Genomic DNA, 26745 nt, shown 5'->3' with positions numbered 1-26745 from the left:
CGGGCCGAGGCGGGGCGGGGAAGACCAAACACACTGACGACACACACAAACACTCGGCGCGCGCGCGGCCGTGACTCAAACACCTGCAGAGAGGCGCGCCTCGCGACCAGCGGGACATACAGTTCCAGTCCAGACGGCTGACTAGTAAACCGTCCGACATCTTCACCTTTCAATATAGGAAGGTGACCCACGTCAAACCCCATCTCATGACAAAAATAAGATGAGTGTTGGGGCAAACCTGTCTAATGCAAGGGTTCGGGAGATTATTTATTGAACAAAAACAACGAATCACAGGGAAACAGGCGAAAGACCCATACTAATTGATGCAGAATTGGGTTACAATTTGATAAATAGTAGAGGAGTGTAACCCGCCGGAAACATGGCCTTCTTCGGCATGAACCAAACGGATACACTCTACTTGGGCTGTTTTAGATTAAGCGGTTAGAGCACATTTAGCAGATAAGCAGATGCTTTATGCATTTTTTGTAGTTTTGTGACCAAAATTATCACTTTTTTGTGAATATGTGATCACATAGATCGATCGATAGATCGATCTAAGAATTACCCGGCATCGCCAACCGTCCGGCAGAATTATAATTCGCGATTTTCCCCGAAAGTTCCCGCAAATAAGCGATTTTAAAATTTTTAATTTTTAACATTTTTTTAAAATGCCAAAGTTTTGGTATGAAAAATTGGGTTGAAAATTGACTACGTTTCCCCCAGTTTAATACCTCAGATATCGCCCTCGTCACGCCATCTTTAAGTAAATGACTATTTTTTTCAATGTCGCAGGTCGGAATTGTGCACACTACTAAGTAGTGCACCCACCTGCATCGCCATCGCCCCCTCTGTCAGCGTCAGGCGTCAGTCCCTCAGATACACATGTCAGAAAACTGTTCACTTTCTGATACTCAGAGAAAGAAGTCATTAGCTGTTCAAAAAGGCTTGTTGCCCACGGTTTTTTATCAGTTTCTTTAATCTAGCCCTAATGTTATTCAAATGTCTACGAAAGCCTGCTGTCACCCTGCTCCGAGTTGAGTTACTGTGTTGAATTACATATTGAGTTAGGGTAAGGTGCCCTAATGTGGCCACTGTCCATTGACGGCCACTTTTCTCGATTTCCAGCCAATCTGGTCACTTTACAATCTTGGCCTTGAAGTAGTGTTCTAGTAAGGTCCCTACTTAGGCATAATAAGACAAACTACTTCACATCTTTGTCTACATTACAAGAAAAAGGGGTGGCCATCATTGGGCAGGCCCATTCTTAAGGTGGCCATCATAGGGCATCTTACCCTACATTTGAGCAAAAGGTGGGTAGGACGGGAAAGAAGGGGGGGGGGAGCGAACCAGCTCCGATTTTGGTAAAACTGCGTACATCTGAAAGCCCCCCCCCCCCATACACACACACACACTAAGAGCTATATCAACCAAAGAATTTTGTCATTTTCACGCTTGCACTCACGCGGGCGTGAGCGGGCGAGCGGGTACCGTAAGCAAGCGGTGGAGTTCTGCGTCCCATTCTCAACTATGGATATAACAATAACGGTCGGGGTCTAGGGAAGGTCACAGGACACATTTCATTCAGTTTCATAGCTCAGGATGAGATAAAAGTGACAAATTAGCATCACACATTGTACACTCGAGCTAAAACTGCAATTCTAATGGAAATTCAGCATCGATTCAAGCTGAAAGAACCAGCAATACCATCAGGACAGAAATTTATAGTTTTCTGACGTGTACCCATATGTGTCCTAACTTTACGAACTTTGACGAGGGGTAACGAACAGTTGTCATAACTTTCACGCGAGCTTTCACGGTACTGTACGATTCTTAAAAAGCCAAGAACTTGAAGAGGCTACTGGGCTGTGACAAATGTAAAATATGCGGTAGTTGCTTTGACGTCAGCGTGGCCATGGAGAAGGAGGGCTGCAGAGTGTTCTCTTCTATCCCCGACAAGACAAGGTCACGGCCGTCAACATCGAGACGGGGCTGGGGGCTGGGCCGCTGGACCTGGACTGAAGGGATCGCTGGGCCGGGATCCCTTGGCACCGGGAGTGTTGGGACGGATGTCAATCACAGACCGACAGCCCGCACCCTCCTGCCCAGCCCACCCCAGCGCGTTCCAGTAACAACACAACAAACATCGTCCCAAATGTTTTTATTTCCACTGTAATCTGGACATAGTTTTGACACTTTTTCAATAACATTGAGTGGCTCGGAGTGGCCCATTCGCTCATACGGCGAATCAAAGCCACGTGAAGTTACGGGTCCCAGGTCCTACGGTAAACTCCCAAAAATTGATAGGCTGCTACACGTTGCGGGTGTAACCGAGAATACGCAGCAGTGTTGCGGGATTGCATACCCCATATGGGTGCAGGGGGCATGGCACCTTACGGATGCAAAGATTAGGCAAACCCGCAACATTGCTGCGTATTCATAGTTACACCCGGTACATAATGACGACGATATGGGTTTCAACGCTATGTTTTAACGCTATGTCCGAAGTCATTCATTAAAACATGGACACACTGGTAAAACAACAAAGGTAGGATATCCTAATTTTAAAAGGCACTAAAGCTCCAAAGGATGGCAGTTAATGTTTTTTCCGAAATATTTTGTTCCTATTTGGAATAAAATTGGATTCTAAGACCTATTTTCGTAGCCTGCCTGCCTACATGTGATGTGATGGGGTTCTGTTCAAAAATGGCACAAATTGATGGAATTTTTTTACGTTTTGACTTGCTTTTCATTTGCTGACTGCTTATCAGAACCCTATCACATGCTCGTGTAACGCGGAATTTTGCGACGAATGCGGCAATGTATCTTAAAATGTGATTATTGGTTTACTCATGAGTGGTTGCGAAAGTAAACTTTCCAGCCCACCACTTGTGAAATTACCTCTGAGGTGGGCAAGGTAATGCAGCCTTTCTCAACCCAAACGGTAAATTTGCAACCAGGGGGCAATGTTGCCTGTAAATTCACTTGCGTGGGCTTGTAAGTGGCTCTTTACCAGCCCACTGGGCATGTAAAGCCCCAATCCATGTGTTGCGAATTCCCGACCTACTGGACTGTAAAATCACTAATATTTTTTACGTCCAGAAAATATTTGGGAAAACTGAAAATACACACTTTCGCATCCCAAAAACGGGTTAATCGCCCCCGGAAAGATAGGATATCGCACCTTTAATTTTCCCAGAGCATGCTAGGCCAAGGGGCAGGAATGGTGGATTTATAGTCTCGTGTGACCCGTGTCTTCACGGTGAGGCGGCCTCACTGAGGGACGCTGGCCCAGACTCACCCTTGGATTCCCCCAGGAGGCCGGGTCAGTAACGTCAGACTGAGTTTTAAGAGTTCGAACAGGGCGAGACGGGCCAGGATAGGCCTCTCGAACACTGGTTCGTGCGCCAGCGACCTCTTGACCCCCCCCCCCCCCCCCCCCCCTTCCCCCCCCCCCCCCCGGGCCGGGGGGGGGGGGGGGGGGGGGGGGGGGGGGGGGGGGGGCGTATGGAGCTGGGCCGAGCCCAACCCTGGCGCCCTGGCCAGGCGCGCGCACTTCGGCTTCCCACATGAATAAGGGCACGGCAAAACTCCCTTTAGGATAGAAGGGAAGGGCGCAAGGTACGGTAAACTGATTGAACATAGAGAGGACGATATCCGCTTATCTATTCAACCCAAAACCAATAAAAGGGCGGGCGGAGAAAAAAAGTAAACAAAGAGGAAAAATTTCAAAATAAAGTTAAATTTAAGTGAAACAAACACAGAAAAAAATTGTCATGACATAAGTCGACAAAGAAAACACGAATATCGGCGTGCGTGATGTGACCCAGGTTGAAAACAAAAGTGAAATCCGAGCACAAGTCCGGGCCTTGCACTTGCACAGCATCACAAGCCGAGGTAGACGGCAAACATAACCTAACCTGTCCGCCTGCGAGATGTTCAAGGTTTTGGCGTCTCCCTGCGCGTCGTCTCTCAGACCCGGGACGGGTGCGACGGCGGCCTCGGGGCTCTCCGAGAGGAACGAGTACCGTCTGTGTTTGGGCGCGCGACCTAACCTCACCAGCGCCCGTCAGCGGGGCGCTAGCGCAGAACTCACCTTATTTCTGGGGGCTCCTCAGGCGTCGGCGGAGGCAGGAGCGCTGGCAGCGGCCTTCATGGCGTCCTCGGGGACGTCCCGGCCGAGCCCAGGGCCTAAACGGGGCCGCGGTGCAGCGGGGCGTCGGCGACAAGACTTGTAAACAAACACTGTGACAGGACACGGCCCTAAGCGGGGAGGGCCAGCGGAGCGGAGCGATCGCGCTTTCACCCGCCGCGACTTTTGCGTCGGGCGTCGCGGGCCGCGCGGGGCGGCGGGGGCGGACGGGCGCGAGCGACGAGACGGAGAAAGAACCAACCGTCCGGAGGGCGCTGCCGGCGACGGCGCGGGCCTGTCACCCGAAAAACCGCGACAAGTTTACGAATTGGCTGCGACGACAAGTGCGGGGCTAGCAGACTCCCTCCGCCGTCCGCCGCCTGCTAACTCTGGGCTCGGCGCACGCCGCGGTGGGGGGGTCGGCGCTGCCAACATACCGACAGCGGCGCGGCGCGCGGGGCGGGGCGGCCGTCACGGCGAGGGCGTGGGGCCGACTTCAAGCAAGGGGTCGTTAGACAAGAAACTCAAGTAAACAGGTACAAGTACGAAAGGCACAGATTAGTACAGGCACGAGGCAGCTGGCAGGAGGAGATGCATTTGCTGGAGGTTGCCGCGTCCGAATCTGCTGAAAAGAGCGCGAGATTTGAATCACAGTCTGAACACTCTGCCACACAAACTTCCAATCACAACAATAGACATTCTCAGTGCAAAAAAAAACTGCCCCAGTCTGCAAAATCAATCAGCTGAAACATGCACATTGCACAATAAACAATACACACACCAAACAAAAGACAAAATAGCAAAACGATCATGAACTTCACAAGCTCGTTCGAAGGGGAAGTATAATGGCTTAACGTTGAAGTTGCTGTCACTTACCGAGGCATGCGAAGACTTTCTAAATCCCCCGGAGGTTGTGGAGCTTGCAATGCTCTGAAACGCAAACAAAAAAAAATATTTTATTTAGAGCATTGAAACTCCTTATTCGCGACGATAGACGTCCATAGTAATATCACGAACAACCCGAGCGAGCCAAGAAGTGATAACAACGGAGGTGTAAAGCGATCGCTCTTAAGGTGTTATTCTGAGATGAACGAGCTGTTACGAAACAGCGCGCCGTACCAGTGTACTTTGGGTAAAGGAGAGGCAGAATCGGGCAGAACAGCGGTAGGCTAAGAACACAAAAAGGTTCCTTGTGCCTTATAAGCAGCCCCCACACTGGGGCATGTCGTAAAGGCGGGAAGTGATAAAGGATTATTGTAAATGTGCATATTTCTAAAAATAATTACATAAAGTGACCTGGAGCAGAGAAGCCTCTGTTCGACCGCGTTCTTGCAGCTAACTATGCGTGATGGGATATTGGCGCGATGAACTAATTTCTATCATGATCGGGAAGTAGCATCATCTCCCGGGGGCTTTATCAGATTATTATCCGGCAGCCAGGGTCGGCCACGGGGTAATCACTACTGGCAGAGTAATTAATTAATCGTCGGATAAGAAATCCAGAGAGGCCCTATGGCGACAGCGGCGACAGCCAAACCAAAGGGTTGGTGTGTTGCGCAAGGTAACTGGGAAGCTCGACGAAACCAACATTTATGCAAGAGCGGGCTCTCATTTCTCATTTGGTTTATACTTGCGGACTCTGGCCCCGTCCCCGGCCCTTTTGCACTCTCTAAAGTGTACAGGGTGTCCCACAGACACCTTTGCCTCCTTCATTTGGCTGACTTACGGTCACGGTACCGCTTGCTAGCGTGGAGGCGGGTTGCATGGTCGGACCGGGCCGGGAGGAGCCGTGGTGAGCGACGATAGGCAAGCCCGCCCGCACGTCTGCATGCGGTACAGCATGTGCAAACTAAAGGAGGGGGGACCACCCTATATGGATACATTCTACGTTTCTTAGAATTATGTTGGTGCACTTCGTTCTCACCAGGGTGGGCGACGAGCAGCGCGCGCCCATGTGTCTGCCTGGAGAGTGCGAAGCCCTGGAGCTGGGCCTGGAGTTGGGCCTGGAGCCGGGCCTAGAGCTGGGCCTGGAGTTGGGTCTGGAGCTGGGCCTGGAGTTGGGCCTGGAGCCGGCGGGCCAGCGCGCGGTCGGCGGCTGCGGGATGGAGGTGGGCAGCTGCAGGGGGTCGTTGAGCACGAGGCTGTACTCGGGGAAGTCCGGCTGCAGGGGCAGCGCCTGCGTGGCGCGCTCGCCGCACACGGTGCACTCGTACTCGTAGTCCGGGTGCAGCGGCAGGTCGCGGGGCTCGATGTGCTGGAACGGGTCCCTGCAGCTGGCGATGCTCGCCCTGCTGCCGGCCAGCGAGCGCGCGGCGCACGGCCCGCACCGCGGCACCACCACGCCGTGCTTGAGGCGGGGGTCCGAGTTGACGCGCGCCGACAGCCACAGCTCGCGGAGGTCGCGGAGGTCGTCGCCGTCCGGGTCGCTGAGGTGGAAGGGCAGCCCGCCCTGCAGCCCGCCCTGCAGCCCGCCCTGCAGCCCGCCCTGCAGCGCGGCCTGGAGCCCGCCGCGGAACAGGCCGCTCGGCTCCGCGAGATCCAGCGACAGGTGCCCGGGCGGCGCCACGGACAGCGGCCGCGGGGAAGTCTGTCGGCGGCCTAGGCTCCCGAAGTGGCGCAGTTGCTGTTGTTGCTGCTGCTGCTGTTGAAGCGGTTGCTGCTGTTGCTGGTGAAGCTGTTGTTGTAATTGTTGCTGCTGCTGGTGCTGTTGCTGTTGCGGGTGACCCGCCCCCGCTGACGGACACTGCGGGCACTGCGAGCTGAAGTGGCGGTACGGGCACTGAGGCACGTGCTTGTACGGGCAGTACGCGCCCACCGACCCGGAGCCCGAGGTGGAGCCGAAGCCTGACCCGGAGCCGGACCCGGAGTCGGAGGCGGACACGGGGATCTTGGCGTTGGCAGGGCCCGCTGTGCGGACGGGCGCCGCGCCGCGGGACAGGAGCTGCTGCTGCAGCAGGTGCGTGGCGCTCACGCGGGCGGCGCGAATCTGCTGGCCAGGCCCCACCCCGGGGCCGACCCCAGGGCCGGACGTGGAGAACGTCGCCGTCGTGGAGCTCGGGCCGGCCTTGGCGTCCTCACCCAGGGCGCTCGGAGTAGAGATGTCGTCCGCGAGGCGCTGCAGGTGCTGTTGCACCGACCCGCTGAGCGGCGTGAGCCTCTTGGGCGGCGGCGGAGGCGGCGGCTTCTTTGCGGCCTGGACGGGCACCCCGAACGTGCTGAGGCCGGGCGACGGCGGCAGTGGTGACGGGCTGGGAGTGGTGCTCACGCCACCCGCGTCCAGGGACAGCAGATGGTTGTTGTTGGCGAGGCCGGCGATGTTGTTGTTCACGCTGAGCGCGGGCGTGGGCAGCATGTCGTCGTCCGAGTCGCGCGACGAGCTTGACGAAGAGAAGGCGCTGCTCGTGTCGCCACCATCCTCGGTGTCGTCCGGGTCCGTACTGCTGTCGCGGCTGGCCCACGCCGCCGCGCCCACGCCGCGCGCCGCCCCCCCAGCCAGCCCCGCCGCCCCTAGCTCGGCCGGCTCGGCCCCCGCCAGCCCCGGGCAGCCACGCCGCAGGGGCAGGCTGCCGACCCCGTGGAACCACAGGGTGCCACCGTGTGTCACGCGCGGTGTGACACGGCGTGACGGGGCACCGTCACACGCGCCTCAAAGTCTGCTGCCCGCTGGGGGGCAGGTCCGCGTCGCACACGTCACGTATGACGAAAGATGATCGCCCACCTGAGGATCTTCCACGGCCCGGCCCGTTCGCAGCCGTCACCGTGACGGCCCCCTTTGTGACAACGGGGTGGGCGGGGCGCCGGGCGGGGGCTCAGCTCGGCACGGGCCGTCCCGTGGCGCAGGGGCGCGCGAGCGCAGGGGGGGCGCGGGGCGACGGCCGAGCGCCACTTTGAGGTTAACGGCGACCCGTCAGGTGCGGGCCGCGGTCAGCCCTCGCTCCGCGGCCAGGCGCTCCTCGGGGCGCGCGCACGCACTCGCACCCGGGCACTCACGGCGGCACGCACGACACGCGGGGGGCACCGCCCGCACACCACGGCTTTTGTTTACACTCCGCGCTCCGCTCCGCTCGGGACCTCTTCAACTCATTACGTCCCTGCCAGCTCCGGGGGTGGCTATAGCGGCGCCACCAGGGGGCGTCCTGGCGCGCGGCCGGGGCTCCGGGGGGAGAGAGGGGCGGGGGGAGCCTGGAGCGAGCAGCGAGCGCTGGAGCACGGGCGCGACGCTGATCGAGGGGGCGGCCGGCCGGGGGGTGGAACGAGGGGGGGAAGGGGCACGGCGATCGAAGACGGACGACAGGGGGGTGGCTGGTGGCCCGCTGCTGCTTGCTGGCCGAGCCTGTCCCGGCCGTCTGACGGGAGATGGGAGAGAGGGGGTGGATGTGGGGCGGGCGGACACACCTATGTGGCTGCTGCTGCTGCAGCTTGCCAACGTCATTCCCCCCTCCCTCCGGAAAATAAAGTAAAATCCACTTCCCGGCGCTGCCAGTGACAGCTGGCTCCCTCCCATAGCGCTAGACCATGTTTTCGGCTTCCGGAAACTCGACGGGAAACCAATTTTCAGCAGTCGACAGTCCCCGGCTTGTGTCCCGGGGGGCTCATACTCTTGGTAAACAGGTCAGCGGATGAAGTCAGAGGCAGAAAGCAAGGGTAATTGCAATTGCAAAACAAGGAACTTCAAGTTTAAAACAATTTAATAATTCTTCACTAAAAATAATCAGTGCCAACAAGGGCAGGCACAACATAGCACAGTAAAAAACATTCTTTGTATAGGTATTCATTTTAGAAAATCACAAGTGCTAACAAAATTCAATTGATGGCGTTTGACCATACAGTATGAAACACTCAGTTCATTTCATTGGAACATGAAGGCGATCATTACAGTAATTACAACCACACATGGTTTGAGGTCATGAAGTAGTTATTTGTCTTGAAATTAATTCAATGACAGTCACAGTAACGTAGACACTGAGTATGGTAGCAACTGAAGAAGCAGCATACGGCAGCAGACGTTCGTAGATGGTTGAGCTATAGAAGTCAATGCAGAGAGCCAACATTAAGTTGAGGTACGTTGTCTTCAGGAGCTTGGATGATTGGCATCAAATAGATGTTGACGACGTTCTTCATTTGTTGAGCTTGAATGCCTTGCTGCATAAGAGGATGATAAAAGCATCAGATATCATTCTCTAACAACCTGAAACAGACTTACTGGAAACCTGAAAAAAATACATAGGGAGGGGAAACAAAAAGGGAGGGAGGAAAGCACATTCACACACATTCATTCACTGACATTCACCATGTGCAACCAGCACATGAACACACACACACACACGTTCATGCAAACACTTGAGAGTTGCAATACACAGTAGGGGAGCAGACAACCTCAACTATGCAGTCTATACCCAAACATACTACGTTCACTTCTAAACCTCATTCATAAATTTACATCTGAAACTTGATAATAAGCCTCTAGAATGTAAGTGAACTATATACACAAGAGCCAGAACTGTGTACGATGAGGATTCTTGCAAACAGTACAAGTCACACAAAGTTAAAAACAAATTGCACAAAAGGACAACTAACATTCTTTATACCCCAAACTAAAGAACCGAATTTTTGCTTGCCACTTTAAAGACTTGGCCTGTCAAATGGTGGAAGGGGGGAGAAGATGAAATGAGGGGGGGAAAAGGCCTCACTGATATGAAAAATTAAAAATTACACTAAAAGAGCCTATCAGAGGGAAAGGAGATTTGTCTGTGTTAAAGATGAAACCAAAACCGACCATTTATAGCTGGGCAGCCAAACTAAAGGTGGGAGAGCCGCCTGCCATTGATTCAAACATGTTGAGCCCTGATAATCATCTTCAACCAAGAAGAATTCAGATGCAGTCGTCAGTGACCATTTCTTTTCTTCCCTTCACTCAATCTGGAGTGGTCATTATTTGTCTTTGCTCCCTCGTCGCCTGTCCTTCCTGTCCCGTTCGCGCTCGCGGTCGCGGTCCCGGTCGCGCTCACGCTCGCGATCGCGGTCCCGCTCCCTTTCTCTGTCTCGGTCTCGGTCGCGACCCCCAGGGCCGCCGGGTCCCCCGAGCCCTCCGGGCCCCCCGGGCCCCCGCTGCATGTTCCGCTCGTGCGCTCGACGCATCTCCGCGCGCAGGCGCTCGTGCTCAGCCATGTGCTTGCGGCGCATCTCCTCTTTTTCTGAAATCTGGAAACGAGGAAAGCTGTTACATAGAGTCAGCACTAAAGTGGGAAACGGTGGCTGGGGATAGAGAGTGGAGTGAACTTACTTGTTGAGGAGTGAGCGGCAACCAATAAATACAGGGGGTTGTCTTAGTTTTCCGGAATAAGTCATCAAGGAGCTTAGCGGGGGCAGGTTCTTCATTTCGTTTGGCTTTGCGAGCTGGAGTGAAACAAAGATAAAGTGTGAAAGGCAGTCGTGGATAAATGTGTTACAGTCTTGAAAAATACAACAGATGACATTACCTGGGCCCTCATGAGACGGGGACACTGAGCGCTTTTCTCTTCTAACCCGTCTATCATCGTCTTTCTTTTTCCTATCTTCTTGAACAGATTCCCTCAGCTCTGAGGACTGATCGGCAACTTTTCCAAGATCCCATTCCCGCACAGATTGAACAATCTATTAAGACAGAAAGAGAGACATATTGTAACCCATAGTCAACGATTGGAAAGCTTGCAAGTACATAAGAAGGTGATGCAACCATACCTTGACCCTCTCTTCAGAATCTTTTCTTTCTCTATGAGTGTCACTAACATGTTGAGATTTTCTGGAAATAACTGGTTCCCCTACAGTTTCAGCTTGTGCTCTTAACATGTCCTCCTTTTTGGCAAATTCCACATGTAACGCTTTGCGGTTGGAGATTGGCCAGTGAACTTCATGCAGTGCATGCCTTGTTTCAACAGCCTGATCCTCATCTTCATACTGTAACAATTTTTTGGTTTGATTTAATTACAGAATTTGAAGGAATTTGAAAATGTGGATTAAGGGACAAGGAATTAATAAGTTAAGTTTTGCCTACCTCAACATAGCATTGTGATTTAATGCCATTAATCCAGAAGCCTCCCTCAACAATTTTACCAGTTCGTGATAGAAGTTCCCTCAATTGACCAATAGTGAAAGGTCTCACTAAATTTGTTATGTAAAGAACAGTTGAAGTTCGATGTTTTGATAATGTAGGTGACTTTGTTCTTGTGGCCATTGAACCCTCACTTGCAACAGATATTTTGCGCTCAATTTTTCTTTCTGGAAAGATCAACAATTTGGTCAGCACTAACCAAGATGACAGAAAACTCCAGAATAAAATAATTTCCTACCTTCAACTTCCATAGAGGTATGAACAACAATTCGTGTATTTTCTGGTAAAGGAACACTAGGTGGTGGGAGAGGACGATCTACCAACAGTTTATCTTTACTTCTGTCTCGCTTAGAGGGTCTTTCATCTTCGTCATTAACTTCTCCTTCCTCAAAAGCTAGATGAACTTCACTTTCTGCAACTGGTTTGGCATCTGGAATAAGATTCTGAGGGGGAAAAAACACAGTTTCAGTGAAATCGAAGACTTGACAAATTTGGGGAGTCACATGAACAGAAAAATAGCACTTACCTTGAGGGGATCTGATGATATACATAGCACAGACTTTTTGATGCTTTTACAAGAGCCCCATCGGCGCTTGCGAGCCACTGGCTGCTCTACAGGTTTAGTTTCTGGCTCAGGAGTGGGGGTAGAAGATGAATTCTCCTACAAAATCAGAGATAAAATATATTCATGGCACACAGTCCACAAAACAAGATAAAGGAAGAAAACATAATAGAACAGAGAGGATTACCTTGTTTTCCCCAACCAATATTTCTCCAGGAGGTGCCTCAGCTTCTGATGTCGGTGATGAATCTTTGTCCTCTTTCTCCTCAGATATGGATCTGAAAGATAAAATATTTTGTAATTTATTTAACAATATTTTAAACGGCTATAAGCATTTGAGAGTTGATTCATTTTTGCTGCAAAACTCAAGTAAGATAATTTCATGTCTAAGGACTGAATCATTTCTTACACATTTCTCTTCAAAGAAACCTTCCCTTTCTGTTCTACAGAAGGCAAAGGTTTCCTACGCAGCCTTGTTGGTGGAGCTGGTGCCTCTTCCTTCACAGGTTCAGGTTTAACTGTATCCTTATGAACTTTTTTATCTTCTTCCTTGCCTGTAGACCGACGCTTAACCTGAATTTTCTTTGAAGACTGGTCATCACTATCTTTGCTCAAACTCCTTTTCTTTTGTCGAATTACTGGTCTTTCAGAATCCGAATCTGAACTAGAGCTTTGGCTAGAAGAAGCACTGCTTGATCTTCGTCGACTTCTACAACGAGAAAAAAATATAGATAACAATTTTGAAGACACAATGAAACAATAAAGTCAGTACTGCAAGTGCTAAATATTAAGTGATATACCTTCTCTTATGAGGTTTCTCCACTGGCTTTGCTTCCACTGCTTCATCCTCAGCCATTTCTGGATCTGGTTCAACTGGTGACCCAGGAGCTAGGTCCATCACTGGTTCGTCATCTGATTGGTCATCTTCAACAGGAATCTGAGCTGTTGGAGCTGGTACCTTTGATGAGGCAGTTTTCTCCTCTAATTTAGGCTTCTCAGGTTCAACTTTTTGGTCACTCTTAGAACTTGATTTTTCTCCAATTTTACTAACAGCTATTTGACTGCTTGAAGACTTGTTTTCTTCAGATGACTTCCGTGCATCAGTTTCACTTCCCTTCGTCAGAGTAGCTGATGCAACCTTTAATGGTTCTTTCAGAACAACTTTGTCAGTCACAATCGTCTCTTTAACAGCTTTCACTGGTAAACTGTCATCTTTAGCCACAGCAATTGATCTGGTCTGCGCAGTTGCTTTGTCTGCATCGTCAGTTTTTAAAACACTTTGTTGTTTAACAGTATCTTTCGGTAAAGCCTCTTCTGGAACAGGTTTCTCTTTCAATGCTGGTGTGAGTTTTTCCTCAACCGGAAGTGCATGTTTCTCCACAGTTACAGGTGCAAGTTTGACTACAACCACTGGCTTGGGTTCCTCCACAACTACTGGTTGAGGTTTCTTCTCAACCACTGGTTCTGGTTTCTTCTCAACCACTGGTTCCGGTTTCTTCTCAACCACTGGTTCCGGTTTCTTCTCAACTACTGGATCCGGTTTCTTTTCAACCACTGGTTCAGGTTTCTTCTCAACCACAGGTTCGTGTTTCTTCTCAACCACTGGTTCGGGTTTCTTCTCAACCACTGGTTCAGGTTTCTTCTCCACCACTGGTTCAGGTTTCTTCTCCACCACTGGTTCAGGTTTCAACCACAGGTTCGTGTTTCTTCTCAACCACTGGTTCGGGTTTCTTCTCAACCACTGGTTCAGGTTTCTTCTCCACCACTGGTTCAGGTTTCTTCTCCACCACTGGTTCAGGTTTTTCAGCAACCGCTGCGGCAGGTTTCTCGGCAACCGCTGGGGCAGGCTTTCTTACCGGCGCAGACAGTGTTTTCTCGTCTACTGTTGACAGTACGGCTTTTTCAGTTTCGTCCTTTGAAGCACCTGGTTTGGCACCCGATCCTCCATCCTTATGTTTGTCCAAGGGCCTGACCGATAGGACTTCCACTTTATAAGATGCTGCTTTGGAGCTAGTATCATCAACAAGAGTATGTGGTTCATTACTATCTGCATCTGATTTGTCAACTTCAGGAGAGGAGGCCTCCTCATCAGGCTCTTCAGATGATTTAGAGGGAACAGAAACTGGACCTGCATCATCTGCCATTTCTGAGGGTAAATCAACAGAATTACCTTCCTCAGATATTTCTGAGGCAGCAGCAGAATCTTCTTTATTGTCATCCCTGATGATCTGAACATCATCATCATCATCATCTTCTTCCTCCTCCTCTTCATCTTTTTCTTCTGCATCTTTAGAGTCTTCATCTTCATTTTCTTCAACAGGCTCTGTTTCAGCTTTGTCAGGTGTGGATGCTCGTGACTTTTCTGAGGACGAAGAGGAGGTAGTTGAAGAAGATGATGAGGACGATGATGAAGAAGTTTCAGTTCCTTTAGATTCCACTTCAACACGTCTAGCTGCTCGTGCTTTGCCTGTTAAACCAGATGAATCGGGCTCTGGTGTTGGACTTGGTTGCGCAACAGCTTCTTCTACTACAGTGCTCATCACTGAATCTCGAGCCCCTCTGAGAAGAAATGAGTGAAAAAAGTTTAAGTAACTTTACAGTCAACAAAATTACATCACACAAAAATGCAAAAACTAGCATACCTTCTCTTACGAGGGGAGGGAGCTTCTACCTGGTCAATTGGTCCAGAACGGCATAATTTCAGTTTGGCAATGCCAGTGCCCGATCCATTGGAATTTTGGACTTTCCAAACAGTACTTGAGTCCTGGAGAGAAAAAAAACAAAAACAAAAACAAAAAACTGTATTAAAAAATCTGGTCCTGGAATGACATGGGATCAAATAAGATTTACATACGGCTTCAGTCTCATTCGATCCATTTGAATCACGGTCAGCATTGTTGTCAGCATCAGTGTCAACATTCACCTCTACAGGTTTGACTTCTTCAACCGCTGGTTCCAGTCTGCGTGAGGATCTTCGAGTGCGACTTCCACCAGGTGTGCTCGGGACTGGTCTCTCCTCTGGAGGTGGAGCTGCTCTTCGCTGCAAAAAAGTAATAGGATGAGATAAAGTGAATGAACATGATATAGCAAGTAATTGGACCAACTGCACTTACCGATTTTGGTGTAGGCATGACCTCCTCCTCAGATTCCGAATCTTGCTCAGATGAAGACTCAGATTTCTTGCGCCGCCTAGTTCTTGTTGGTCGAGGTGCAGGTGGAGCATCATCGCTATCAGCCTTTTTGGCTCTGGTTCGAGTGGATACCCTCCGCATTGTCAAGACTAAACAGAAACACAAGAGTTGATTTTGAGAGATACTCTGATTCCACAGGCACCTGACAACATGAAGTAAACATTAGAATACAGGTCAAAGAAGTGTCACAAGAAAAGGTGGTGTGAACACAAGATGAATTTTAAAATAAATCCCAGAGAGCCAAAACAAAAATTTATCAAGCACCTTCAGAAAAACAATACAAAAAAACGACAGACTCGAAATAATGCACAACCAAACCAGAAAACAAAAGGCAATCAATAAGATAACCTCACATTAAAGGTCCATTTTCATAGAAAATATATTTACGTGGGTTACCGAGACCAAGATGGACACGGGCGAATTGAAGATAACTAACAAAGACCGGTAATATAATTCGTAGGGTACAAAAATCAGAATTTAACGAACGTCAATTAAATGTTAGGCAGGGGCAACTGTACGCGTCGCGACGCAAGAAAAGTGCAAAACAACTCCAGAAGCAGTTACTTACGCTGTGTTTATTGCTAATGTAAACGCCACGACGCAGTACGGAAAATAAACACGGAAAAAAGATGAGCGGCCGAGCTAACTTCAATGCATCCTCAAAAGAAGGTTTTTTCCCCTGTACAATACTCAAAACTGGATGAAGTCAATTTCCACCTCCGACCGATTCCGAATCCAAAGCAATGAATCCAAAACCGGGTCCTGCGCCTTGTATGGTGATGGTGGCGGCAAGGTTCTGAACCTCTGTAAATATTTCTTAAAGAAACGTCTGCTCAACGAAGCGTTACTTTGGTTCGCGATCTTTCGATAGGGTGTGACTACACATACTTCTCACAGACAAGGGTAAATGCAATTGCAGAAAATTGAATACATTAGCAAAAAACGTCGGTAAACTTTTAATGTCACCGCCCCTTACAGCGCCTGGTCGCTTTGGCTTTGAACAGAATCCAGTTCTGCCAACACTCCAAAATTATATTTCCGTAAATGTCAAATTGCTAACATGGATTTTAGTGTGTCAATGCTAATTATATGTTGTTCTTAATAGTTGTAATACTTTTCAATACCTATTTTCAACTTCTGTTTTGGACTATTGCCGCTCACCCTCAAATCTCTTTGTCAACGTCCCCCTAATGGCATGACTGTCTAAAGCAGTACACTGAGTACACTTGTGAAAATGTTATCGAATTTTGTTGTAACCTACATTTTAGTATTATTTATTTAGTATTTTATTCAAAATACCGTGTTGAATTGAGTGTATGATGGCTCTAGGACCAGGTTCTCTCACCTCTGATATTAGTAGACGAAACCCTCAAGATGAATATGAACTTATTCAGAGGATTGGGAGTGGTACCTATGGGGACGTGTATAAGGTAGGCACGACTTGTAGGCTATTGGTTTGCACTATCTCAAGACAAGTTCTCTCTGTGGTGCTATTTAGTTCTTATTTGCTATATTAAATTATTTGTCAGTAATCTGACACAAATTAATGTTCGAGAAATCCTCAGTTTATATTTTGAGTCTTATACAGCAACATCTGTAGCCTACAGAGGATAATTGGAGCTCTTTGTTTCCGCCTTCTTTCTAAATTGTCCAAGCTGTTTATATTGTATTGAATCTTGACTCAACAATCTTGAGGCACTGACCTGAAGATCCTCAACCTCACACTTGACTCTGACATATCTCCATTCACTCTCATCCATAACTATCATTGTCAGTTTGTCACTCATTCAAAACTACATTATTTACTTCTGCTGCAATGTCACTGGCGTGCCTGCATATTCCTGAAATTTATTTCATCCCTTATAATTTAAGAGCCTTAACAAAAATTGAAAAAAAATTTTTGTTCAGTTAGCATATAAATTTTATTTGTAAACATCTGGGGCCATATTTTCTGCCTTCTGTAATTAAAGTGGTCGTTGTGCTGGAAAAGTTTTCGTCGGAACTGTTCTGAAGACTGATTTTATTACCCAATTTATCTGTTTGTTCTAATCAAGTTAAAATTTGTAGGCCAAGCAACTGTCCACTAATGAGTATGCTGCCATCAAAGTCATCAAACTGGAACCAGGTATGTAATTTTGTATTTCGTTGGCTTGTGTAATTGAGTTGTGAATTAATACATGAGGTTTTCTTTTGCAGGGGATGATTTTGCAGTCATCCAACAAGAAATTTTGATGATGAAAGATTGCCGGCATCCTAACATAATTGCTTATTTTGGAAGCTATCTTAGAAGAGATAAATTATGGATTTGCATGGAATTTTGTGGGGGTGGGTCCTTGCAAGACATATATCATAGTAAGTAATTCTGCATAGTATTTTTATTGTTTTTGCATGGTTTGTTTCAAAGACAGTACAGATTAAGGAATATTCCTTGTATAACATTTATTTTTGATTAGAATAACTTTTTGTGCTAGCATTTTGTGGAATGTTATACTGTTCTTTTACTTGTATGGTACAGTGTGTCATGAACTTTGTCTCTGGAGGTCTGGGAAAATGATTAAAATGCACTAACTTATTTTTTATCCTCTCACTTGTAGTAACAGGACCACTTACTGAACTTCAAATTGCATTCATGTGTAGAGAAACACTTCATGGTCTGGCTTATCTCCATGGAATGGGCAAAATGCATAGGGATATTAAGGTAATTTTGATGCTGACGTTTCGAGCATGGTTTAATCTCTTCATTTATCTGTACTTTGTAAAAGTGCACTGATAACTGGCATGTTTGTTATCATGTCATTGTAACAATTGATCAATTTAAAAAGTAATTAGGTATGTAATCTGTCAATATATCAGCGTTCAAAAATAAATGTTTTCTTTTTCTAGGGTGCAAATATTCTTTTAACGGAAGATGGTGATGTAAAGTTAGCCGATTTTGGAGTATCAGCGCAAATCACTGCAACAATAAACAAAAGAAAGTCCTTCATTGGGACTCCGTACTGGATGGCACCTGAGGTGGCGGCTGTCGAGCGGAAAGGAGGCTACAATCAGCTTTGTGATATTTGGGCCACAGGTATCACAGCCATTGAATTAGCTGAGCTCCAACCCCCCATGTTTGACTTGCATCCAATGCGAGCCTTATTTCTTATGAGCAAGTCAGGATTTAAACCACCTGCTCTCAAGGATCGTGACAAGTGGAGCCCCACTTTTCACAACTTTGTGAAAACTGCTCTCACCAAAAATCCGAAGAAGAGGCCCACAGCTGACAAATTGCTTCAGGTTGCTGCCAGAATTCTGTTTTTGTGTTTGTTGAATCTTGATAAGATTCATGTTTCTTCATTTTTCCATTTGTTTTAATTTCCTTTAAAAATTCCTTTTTTAGCATGCCTTTTTTCAAGCTGAAATGACAAAGAGACTAGCTTTAGAATTACTCCAGAAAGTAAATAATCCATCGCATATGTTCTCTGAAATGGAAGCTGATGAAGATGGCGTAAGTTGCCCCATAACTTTAGTGTTAAAAATTCAGATCTTTTCATATTTTTTTGTGTGTGACATATTTGTATTTTGTTTTTAGGCTATACCCAATGTACCTCAACGAATTGCATCCAGGCACACAGCTCGAGCTAAAAGGAGACTCCCATCACATCTTGCAGGTATGTAATGTCTGTTAAAAGCATTAAGGTTGTTCTATTGTGGTTTATTTTTTTTCAACTAAAGTAATTTTGATATTCTACACATGTACTATTCATTTGATCAGGGAATGCTGAGGTCCCCCTGAACCAACAACCTTCCTCATCTAGATATACTGATTGGGATGAGATTGATGTATTAGACACGTTTGATGTGAGTAAGGTTTTCTACATATTTTTTCAGCTTGACTCACTTAATTGCCATGCATAAATATTTTTTTGTTTTTCCTTCAGAATGATCCTGACTGTGATACAAGTGCTGAGTGGTCCAAAGGAAATCTTTATGAGGGGGGAAGTGAAAAGTGAGTACAGATTAATGAAGTTATATAACATACTGGTTAGTTGTTTTTTTTGTTTGTTTTTTCTCTCATGATAGGGCCCCTTATGTTGTTCATTGAACTGTGCCTCTTAAAGTTTTATAATACATAAATTAATTCACTTGACAGAGACATTTTTAAATTGTTATGTGTCTACATTTTGGTAAAATATGACGGATTTTGTTTTGATATTATGGTTCAATGGCCATCTTACCAATTTCCTTACTCCTCAAGATGTGAATAATGCATGCACAATTGTTGCCGCTATCCTGGATGAAAGTGCTCCCTCCTTGTTGTCAAAAGTCTCGGATATGTGCACTGGCTGGTGTTGATGACACAATGCGTGCATGCTCCTTGACTGCTTCAACCAGAATCTGAACTATACCAAAATTCACATGAATCTTGAGCAATTTTTCATCTTTCCAAACTATCCAATTAGTACTTGACTCAAAATTTTACTATAAATCCCACAATTGTAAAATTTTGAAGTGATATCTAATTTATTTTGAGCGTGGCTTTTCTTTTGAGGTTTTAGTATCAATTATACCAAAACGTTGTTCACAGAGGTTATAAAAATACTTCTATATGTCAGGATTTTCATTTTAAATTGAATCATCATGTTGAACATGATTCAGCTCAAGCATCTTGCAGTTTACTATTTCCCTTTGAATTTAAATCTGATCTAATAATTCCTTTCATGTGCTTTTTACATTGGTTATGTGGTGGAGTATGTTATATGTTGCTGTGGATTGGTCTGCTTCGCTTACTATGCATTCAGATCTTTTGTACAATGGTCATCTTTCTCATTTATACAGTACCTCTCACATTTACCCTCCCCAACACTCTTCCCTCTCTTCCGGCAGCTTATCAAACAGGTGTGTTTATTTACAATTTTTGTTGCCTGGACTTTTAGCTCATGGTGTTGCTCTTGAATTTAAAAGAATCTTCTTAGTGTTGTGCATGTGCATGTTTATCATACCTACTGTGAGTAGCTGCTTTGCTGTGACATCATGGTTGTCAAGATGTGTTAACATAACTGTAGTGTATTTCAAAGATTGGTTTGCTTTTAATTTTTGAGATGAGTGGCAGTTGAGGACTATCTGGTTGTACATCTAGGATCAGTTTCCAGTCAGCAAGGGCTCTTGTGGAACAGTATGCAGATAGGCAGATAGGCCATGGCTGCATGTGCCTGAAGCCTCACCTTCCGTGCAGCGGTGCAGCTCTCTTTCAAATGACTTTAAGGTACCTTGTGTTCTAGGGTTGAGAGTGTGGTGGTTTTCTTCATGAAGAGCTTCCTAATGTGTGGAATTGTTGTAAAGAAATTAATCTATATTATGCAAAATTGTTATGATCTGTCAAACAACGATATAACTGGTTTGGTCTGTCTCTCAAATTATTGTAACTGATAGGATTGCATTATCTTTCAGTTTCTATGTTAATTATAAATTTGTAGTGCTTTTAGTGTAGTATAAGACTCAGCATATTTGTGCAAACTTACTCCTCTGTTGCTGTTTTGGCTTTATTCTTTTGTTAAGCTTGAAGTGGACGATGCTTTGGTGCACGCACATCCGGGCTGTCCACTTTGCATTAGCAGAAAATCAGGAAGCCTCATCAGCACCAAAAGGGCTGTTAGTTAGCATTGATGATATGAATGTTTTATATTTGTGTTAATACGGCAGATTGGGACTCTGACTTTGTTTTAAAAACTCTTAATTTCTTTTCTTTTCTCTAGAAGCAAAGTAAAATCATTTCTAAGTGCTTAACATGATGTGTTTGCTTGCCCCTGTGTGTGTGGTCCTTCAAACATACAGGTGTCTGTCAATGACTAGTGTAGTTAAATAGTCTCTGCATGTGCATGTTCATTCTTGACTGTATTTCACTCTGGATGTTGCTATGATGTGTTGCCACAGGAACTACACATTATAAAATGTGTAATTACCTGTCAGTTTTGATTTTCTTGTTGCAACAACATCTGCTGACTTTGCTTTGAAGATCTTGTAACCTATGCACCACAATCAAACAAAGTACTGTACTTAAAGAATTGATGGTTTGTTAAAATTTTAAGGATATGTAACTCCTGTTTGAATTAACCCCCACCCTTTATTGTTGTTAGAAAATGACATGTCAGCGATTTTATCAGCTGATGTGTACAATTTGTTTGGTTTCAACCATGAGTTTTTTTTTCATGTCGCGCAGGACCTTGCTGCAGTACATAGATGAAGAACTTGTTATGAGGTAGTGTATCAATTAGTCGCTACATTTTACTCACAAATGTGGAAATAATCTACGTATTTTGGCATGAACATTTAGTCAACTGTTTAGCATTTGTCCAGACAAGTTTTTAGGCCCTGCTTGTGTTTCTGTATATTATTGAAAAGTTGTTTTAAATAGATTTTTGAGAAGATTTTTCTGTTTATTTTCGTTGTATTTGGATTGATGATACATAAATCTTTCTTCTTTTATAAATTACTAATCTTTTAACAAGGATGGTTAAAACTTATTTGTTTATGCTGAGCTCAATTTGCATGTGGTAGGCAAGATATTATGCATGACAATGGCATACATTTGTTTGATTGTGAATTTTGGTCAACATCAATTGGACTAGATTTACATGTGCAAACTGACAGCCTTGGCAATTGATTTCTGTTGGTAGGGGGAACTCCCCATACATGCTGTCTGCACAGGATGAGCAGTTTTATTTGCAGTAAGTAGCAGAAAATGTTAGCCTAATTCATCTAGGTTACCTATTGAATCATTTGTAAGTTTAAAACCATACCCGACTGCTAACTGTTCATTGAAAGAAAAAAAGGAAGGGAGAAAGAAAGAAAGAAAGAACATTCTCACTCTTTTTGGAAAACTTATTTCTCAACACAACATAAGTTTTGAATTAATTAAGCTCTGTTTTTTTGTGTTTATGTCTACTCAGCATTAAATCAGCATAATATTTTTCCTCCTGCTTTCTCTAGTAGTTTTATTATCTCTTGTGAATTTTGTAAATATTAATCTTTTAACCTTAAATATATTGTAGGTATTTTACACTGTACAATTTTTGCTGCAGTATACTATAGCTCACAATTTTTATATTTTTCTCAACATGCTATTATATATCTTGTGCATCTACTTGATTGCTTCATTTTATCATCATTAGTTGAATGGAGAAACGCATTTGGTACATGCCAGGCTGCTTACTGTGTTTTTCGATGTGTGTATGTGTGTGTGTGTACTTGCATGCGCACTTCATTCTATTGTATTTTGTGTTTTCATTTCAGTGTTCTGTAGTAAAATTGTCATTGTTTTTCTGACGAGAATTTTAATATCTAGTATGATTGATGAGTTATCCTCCTATTTCAGAGCCACTCTTCCCATGGGTGAAACTTCCACATCTGGCCAATACAATCAAAATTTTAGCTCTACTGGTAAGCTCTAATCCTAGCAAACATTTAATTCTTAAAAACTTTCAATGGGTGAATGTTAATGTGGAGCATTTTTTTTTTTTTTTTTTTTTTTTTTTTTTTTTTTTTTTTTTTTTTACTTTTATCTTGTAGGAACTGGTGGATCCCCTCGGCGTCACAGCTCAGTAGATGAAATATTAGGTCTTACTGCAACTTTGACTTTAAATGGACAGAGACAGCGGTCACTTAGTGATAGTAGAGCAACAGAAAAGAATGCAGTAAATGGTAAGGTTTTGGTTTAATTTTTTACAAAAGAAGATTGTTCATGAGTGTGATAGCACTGGGTTTGTTTTTTTTCCCTAGGAGATGGGGATGTTGTTAGTTCTAGTGCAGAACCTGATCTGTTGTCTGATACCCCCCCTGTCCCTCCTCGAAGAAGGGATAAAAAAAGACACACACCTCCAAGACCTGCAAGCAATGGTCTACCTCCAACTCCAAAAGTTCATATGGGGGCTTGTTTCTCTAAGGTATGCCACTATATGCTTAACACATTAACTGCCAAGCCTTTTGTAAATCACGTCATTCCACATCAGTGAGATTGTATGGCACAGAACTTGTTAATTAAGCAACTTGTACAATGTAGTTCCAACAAAATATTGTTTACAGGTATTCAACTGCTGTCCTCTTAGAATTCATTGCACTGCAAGCTGGATACATCCTGACACAAGAGATCAACACATTCTTATTGGAGCAGAAGAAGGAATTTATAATTTGAATCTTAATGAGCTTCATGAAACAGCCATAGATCAGTTGTATCCAAGGCGCACTACATGGATGTATGTCATTAAGGATGTACTCATGTCACTTTCAGGTAGGTGGTGATATCAGTGACTATGGACGAGTTACATGTTACATCTAATTGCTGAAACCATATTTTTAATATACTTTCATTTGAAAACTTCAGGAAAAACACCCCAACTGTACCGCCATGACCTTCTGGCTCTCCATGGCAAGCAGTCTCACAGATTTTCAATGCACGTTAATAAAATCCCTGAGCGGCTGGTCCCGCGTAAGTTTGCATTAACTACGAAAGTCCCTGACACCAAAGGCTGTAGTAGGTGTTGTGTTGGGAGGAACCCTTACAATGGATACAAATATCTTTGTGGTGCCTCACCCACTGGTATATTTCTAATGCAGTGGTATGACCCTCTAAACAAATTTATGCTACTTAAGGTGAGTAAGTGGGGTTTGGACATTTTTTTTGGTCTTATCTTTTAAACCAACTTAACGCTCTCTTCTGATTCAATTTATGTAGCACTGTGAATGCCCGTTGCCATCCCCTTTGTCTGTTTTTGAAATGATTATCACTCCTGAAATGGAATATCCAATGGTGTGTGTAAGTGTGAAACAAGGGTACCAGGCGGACCGTCTTAAGTTAGATCTCATAAATATGAATTCAGGATCGAGCTGGTTCCACAGCGACGAACTGGAGGATATTGATGGAGCCGGTAGGTAACCTTATTATAGGTTGTGACAATTTTTCAGTTTAATGTCACCATCATCCACTAAAAAACCTCTTTCTGTTTTAGCTACTGTGATTCCCAGGCGAGAAAATATTAATATTGTTCATGTTACTCAGCTTGATAAAGATGCAATTCTTGTGTGTTATGGCAGTAAGTAGTTCCCCAAATTTTCTCAGTACAGTTCATTTAATCCATTAGAACACTTTATTTTTTATTTTTTATTTTTTATTTTTTATTTTTATCTTCAGGCACTGTTAAAATTGTCACACTTCAAGGAAAGCTCAGAAGTAGTCGAAAGCAGGTCTCTGAGCTTAACTTTAGTTTCCGTGTGCAATCTATAGGTAAGGATTATAAGTTTTTTAATTTCAAACCACTGTATGTTTGTTTTTTTAAATTATTCAAAGTACAGTACTTTTTTCTATTTTAAATCTTTGAATTTTTATTTTTTATTTTTTTTGCAGTTTGTCTTCCAGACAGTGTGCTTGCATTCCACAAACATGGTATGACTGGTCGCAGTCTTAAAAATGGGGAAATCACCCAAGAAATCAATGACCTCAGCCGAGTTTATAGATTATTAGGCAGTGACAAGTAAGCTCGGGTTCCATCCCATTTTTGAATATCTTAACTTTGTTTTGTCTATGTATCTGGTTTTGTAACTTTTTTTTTACTTTCACAATTCTAGAGCGGTAATGCTGGAAAGTCAACTGAGCAGTGATGTTTCAAGAGGAGGTACACTTACAGAACCCGAAGGAATGGATCTGTACATCCTTGCAGGCCATGAGGCAAGCTACTGAGTGGAGGAATTGACACAGTGGACTACTATTAATGGATCATTGAGTGCAGAGAAGGAATATTCTCACAGCAGATATGAATCTGCCAAATGTCTATGCCAAAGAATTGTACTTGTTGTACAGTACTTCGTACTTCTACTTTAGGAACTTGTGTGGAGCTACTGGTTTGATAGCTCTTGAAACTGGTCTGCTCAAAGGAAGAAAGAAGTATTATTTTAAATCGACTGATATACCTCTAGGAGCTTTTTTTAAGCCTAGGCTGCAGCCTCAACTCATAAGACTTGTATGGCTTCATTTTGACAGTGGTCACCGCACTCAAAGCCACACTTTGTTGTGTGTACTTGCCAATCACTTAGAAATTTCCGATTTGATTGTATTTGTTTTCAGTCCCCTAAAAAACAAAATGATAAAAATATCAGCAAATGGAGATTAACAAAATGCAAATTTACTCACACTTGTTTTCTAAGTCAAGAAGCTCAATATGCATAACTAAGCAAGTGTGTCCTTATTTGATGTATGAGAGCCATTTTATTTTCTTACTGTGCTTTTAAAAATCTTTAAAATGGAATGACAATACTCAAAGCTTTACTGTTGGTGTGTTGAGTGTTAATGGAGCTTCTTCACCTGAGTTCAGTGAACTCAGCTGATCATAGACACAAGCTTCAATGGCTGCTGCTGGGAAAAAAAATGTCAATTTCCTCTGCATTTCTGATCTAACATATCTTTTCGTATTTGCTAACATATTTTTTAATTAGACTTTTAAAAAAAATTACCTTGATGTAAGCTGTATTGTGTGTGCCTGACCAATAACAATTTCAAGATTTGGTCTGAGTCACTTAAGTTATACCCATTTTAAAATTTGTTTAAAATGGCTTGTGCCGTTTCAAACATAACATCACATGTGAAGAGTGTATCCTTTATCAATCTTTTCAATGTCTTGTAGCCTTTATTAAATTGTTATTGCATTTGTTAAGGTGTTGACATGGATTTATTTGTATATCTAATTGTTAAAACAGTGGTCCTGCTCTGGCAAATGCTGGCAACATCAATAGGGGTTCTATATCTTTAAATTTTGAAAATAATTTGTTTTAGTTAGAAAGATAGTGGAGACCATTTCAGAATTATGTTCTAAATTCCTGAGTTCTGTTGCAATTTTGTAATTTGGAAGAGAATTTATGAAGTATCAATTTTGGGCATTTATTGCGCATTCTGATGAAATCTTTGTGATGCTAAATCAGCAATTGATAATCAGCCTAGAGCATCTGTACTGGCTTAATTGTTAGCATAATAAGGTTTCAACTTTGTGAAGCTGTGTCACTTTTCTCTAGTACTCTGATTTCCTGCAGTCATTCCGTTTTTTTGTTGTTTTTTTGCCCTTGTGTATTGTTTTTATTGCAGTATTTGAGTTTTTATGAAGTTTTGTATATGAACTGAAGACTGTACAGTTAAGCATGTCCAAGTGGGATTAAAAAGTACCTTTTGGTACTTATTTATGACATTTAAAACCATACGAGAATAAACCTAAATTCCAACAAAGTATAAATTAACATGAGAATTATCTCTAAGAACAGTATTATTTTAGATTTGAGTGATACCCTAGACCATTGAATCACAGAATCACTGGAAGTGAGGATATTTTACAGGATCCCCTCCAAACATCACACACCAAGTTCAAATCTCCATCCTTCAGCAACAAAGGAGTGCTTTCTTAGACCCAGATTCAATCCAATTCAATTGTTACAAAGAACCACAAATACAACTACCATTTTAATAACAGTAAAGATAAGCACATCAATAAATTTTACCCTTTTATGCTCCTATTATCTTAAAGGCTAGGGTAGTAATTTCATGCCTAGAAGTGGCTTATTGTTTAAATCAGTCCAGAGACGTTGAGGTAGACATATTTTTCTGTATGAAATGAGTCAATAGGTGAGGGTGAATTACTTTCTGGTTTCAATACCAAAGAACAAAATTTTTGATGGATATCCTCAACAACTCTCCTTAGCACTCTATGTACATAACTGGTGTATAGGTGTGACAAGACATAAAATTTTATGTCTGCAA

At 44.5% G+C, this 26745-nt stretch overlaps 3 protein-coding genes across 16 annotated transcripts in view; 1 reads left to right on the top strand and 2 right to left on the bottom strand.

Annotated features, from left to right (window-relative positions):
- Window positions 1-7625, bottom strand: part of LOC113202591 (atrophin-1-like) — a 117733-nt gene extending 110108 nt beyond the window's left edge. The window contains exons 1-2 of one of the 2 annotated variants that reach the window (XM_052267624.1): window positions 6054-7625; window positions 5006-5059 (exon numbers count right to left, since the gene is read on the bottom strand). In XM_052267624.1, coding sequence (XP_052123584.1) covers window positions 5006-5059; window positions 6054-7481 — 1482 coding nt within the window. In that variant the 5' untranslated portion in view covers window positions 7482-7625. The remainder of the gene's footprint in view (window positions 1-5005; window positions 5060-6053) is intronic. The other variant, XM_052267625.1, reaches the window with a different exon arrangement.
- Window positions 7626-8799: 1174 nt separating this feature from the next.
- On the bottom strand, window positions 8800-15887 carry LOC113205466 (uncharacterized). 6 transcript variants are annotated; one of them, XR_008011164.1, is made up of 16 exons: window positions 15541-15887; window positions 14895-15061; window positions 14636-14821; window positions 14424-14545; window positions 13532-14340; window positions 12582-13464; window positions 12191-12490; window positions 11969-12059; window positions 11746-11880; window positions 11458-11662; window positions 11163-11386; window positions 10850-11065; window positions 10609-10762; window positions 10413-10525; window positions 9906-10330; window positions 8800-9271 (listed from the first exon to the last, which is right to left on the bottom strand). XR_008011164.1 is itself a non-coding variant. In XM_052267657.1 (15 exons), the coding sequence occupies exons 2-15, from the start codon at window positions 15051-15053 to the stop codon at window positions 10061-10063; spliced, it is 3867 nt and encodes a 1288-aa protein (XP_052123617.1). In that variant the 5' UTR covers window positions 15054-15061; window positions 15541-15887; the 3' UTR covers window positions 8800-10060. The 6 variants fall into 6 exon arrangements, 5 of the variants coding, with proteins under 5 accessions (XP_052123617.1, XP_052123619.1, XP_052123618.1 ...); XM_052267657.1 differs by having other exon boundaries at window positions 8800-10330; XM_052267659.1 differs by having other exon boundaries at window positions 8800-10330; window positions 12582-13440.
- Window positions 15888-16168: 281 nt separating this feature from the next.
- Window positions 16169-26228, top strand: LOC113205454 (mitogen-activated protein kinase kinase kinase kinase 5). 8 transcript variants are annotated; one of them, XM_026421090.2, is made up of 22 exons: window positions 16169-16402; window positions 17040-17097; window positions 17169-17324; window positions 17567-17670; window positions 17856-18248; window positions 18352-18459; window positions 18544-18622; window positions 18727-18812; window positions 18893-18960; window positions 20092-20217; window positions 21172-21210; window positions 21629-21679; window positions 22327-22391; window positions 22521-22652; window positions 22731-22894; window positions 23034-23238; window positions 23332-23600; window positions 23683-23875; window positions 23957-24040; window positions 24139-24231; window positions 24352-24478; window positions 24573-26228. In XM_026421090.2, exons 1-22 carry the CDS (start codon window positions 16289-16291, stop codon window positions 24682-24684), a joined length of 2826 nt encoding a protein of 941 aa, XP_026276875.1. In that variant the 5' UTR covers window positions 16169-16288; the 3' UTR covers window positions 24685-26228. The 8 variants fall into 8 exon arrangements, with proteins under 8 accessions (XP_026276875.1, XP_026276877.1, XP_026276876.1 ...); XM_026421092.2 differs by lacking the exon at window positions 20092-20217 and adding an exon at window positions 19791-19850; XM_026421091.2 differs by lacking the exon at window positions 21629-21679.
- Window positions 26229-26745: the final 517 nt, after the last annotated feature.

The sequence above is a fragment of the Frankliniella occidentalis genome, unplaced genomic scaffold (assembly GCF_000697945.3).
Source record: "Frankliniella occidentalis isolate FOCC.00 unplaced genomic scaffold, Focc_3.1 Scaffold56, whole genome shotgun sequence".
NCBI classification, from domain to species: domain Eukaryota; kingdom Metazoa; phylum Arthropoda; class Insecta; order Thysanoptera; family Thripidae; genus Frankliniella; species Frankliniella occidentalis.
This window is presented reverse-complemented; position numbering and strand designations above follow the sequence as displayed.

Excerpts from the sequence above, each read along its gene's own strand:
- LOC113205466 (XM_052267657.1), bottom strand. The coding sequence starts at position 15,053 with ATGCGGAGGGTATCCACTCGAACCAGAGCCAAAAAGGCTGATAGCGAT. Across the intron at positions 13,465-13,531 it reads ACCAGTGGTGGAGAAGAAAC|CTGAACCAGTGGTGGAGAAG; the intron begins CTGAACCAGTGG and ends TGTGGTTGAAAC. Across the intron at positions 12,491-12,581 it reads GAGAAACCTCATAAGAGAAG|AAGTCGACGAAGATCAAGCA; the intron begins GTATATCACTTA and ends TTCTCGTTGTAG.
- LOC113205454 (XM_026421090.2), top strand. The coding sequence starts at position 16,289 with ATGATGGCTCTAGGACCAGGTTCTCTCACCTCTGATATTAGTAGACGA. Across the intron at positions 17,671-17,855 it reads AAATGCATAGGGATATTAAG|GGTGCAAATATTCTTTTAAC; the intron begins GTAATTTTGATG and ends TTCTTTTTCTAG. Across the intron at positions 18,460-18,543 it reads TGGAAGCTGATGAAGATGGC|GCTATACCCAATGTACCTCA; the intron begins GTAAGTTGCCCC and ends TTTTGTTTTTAG.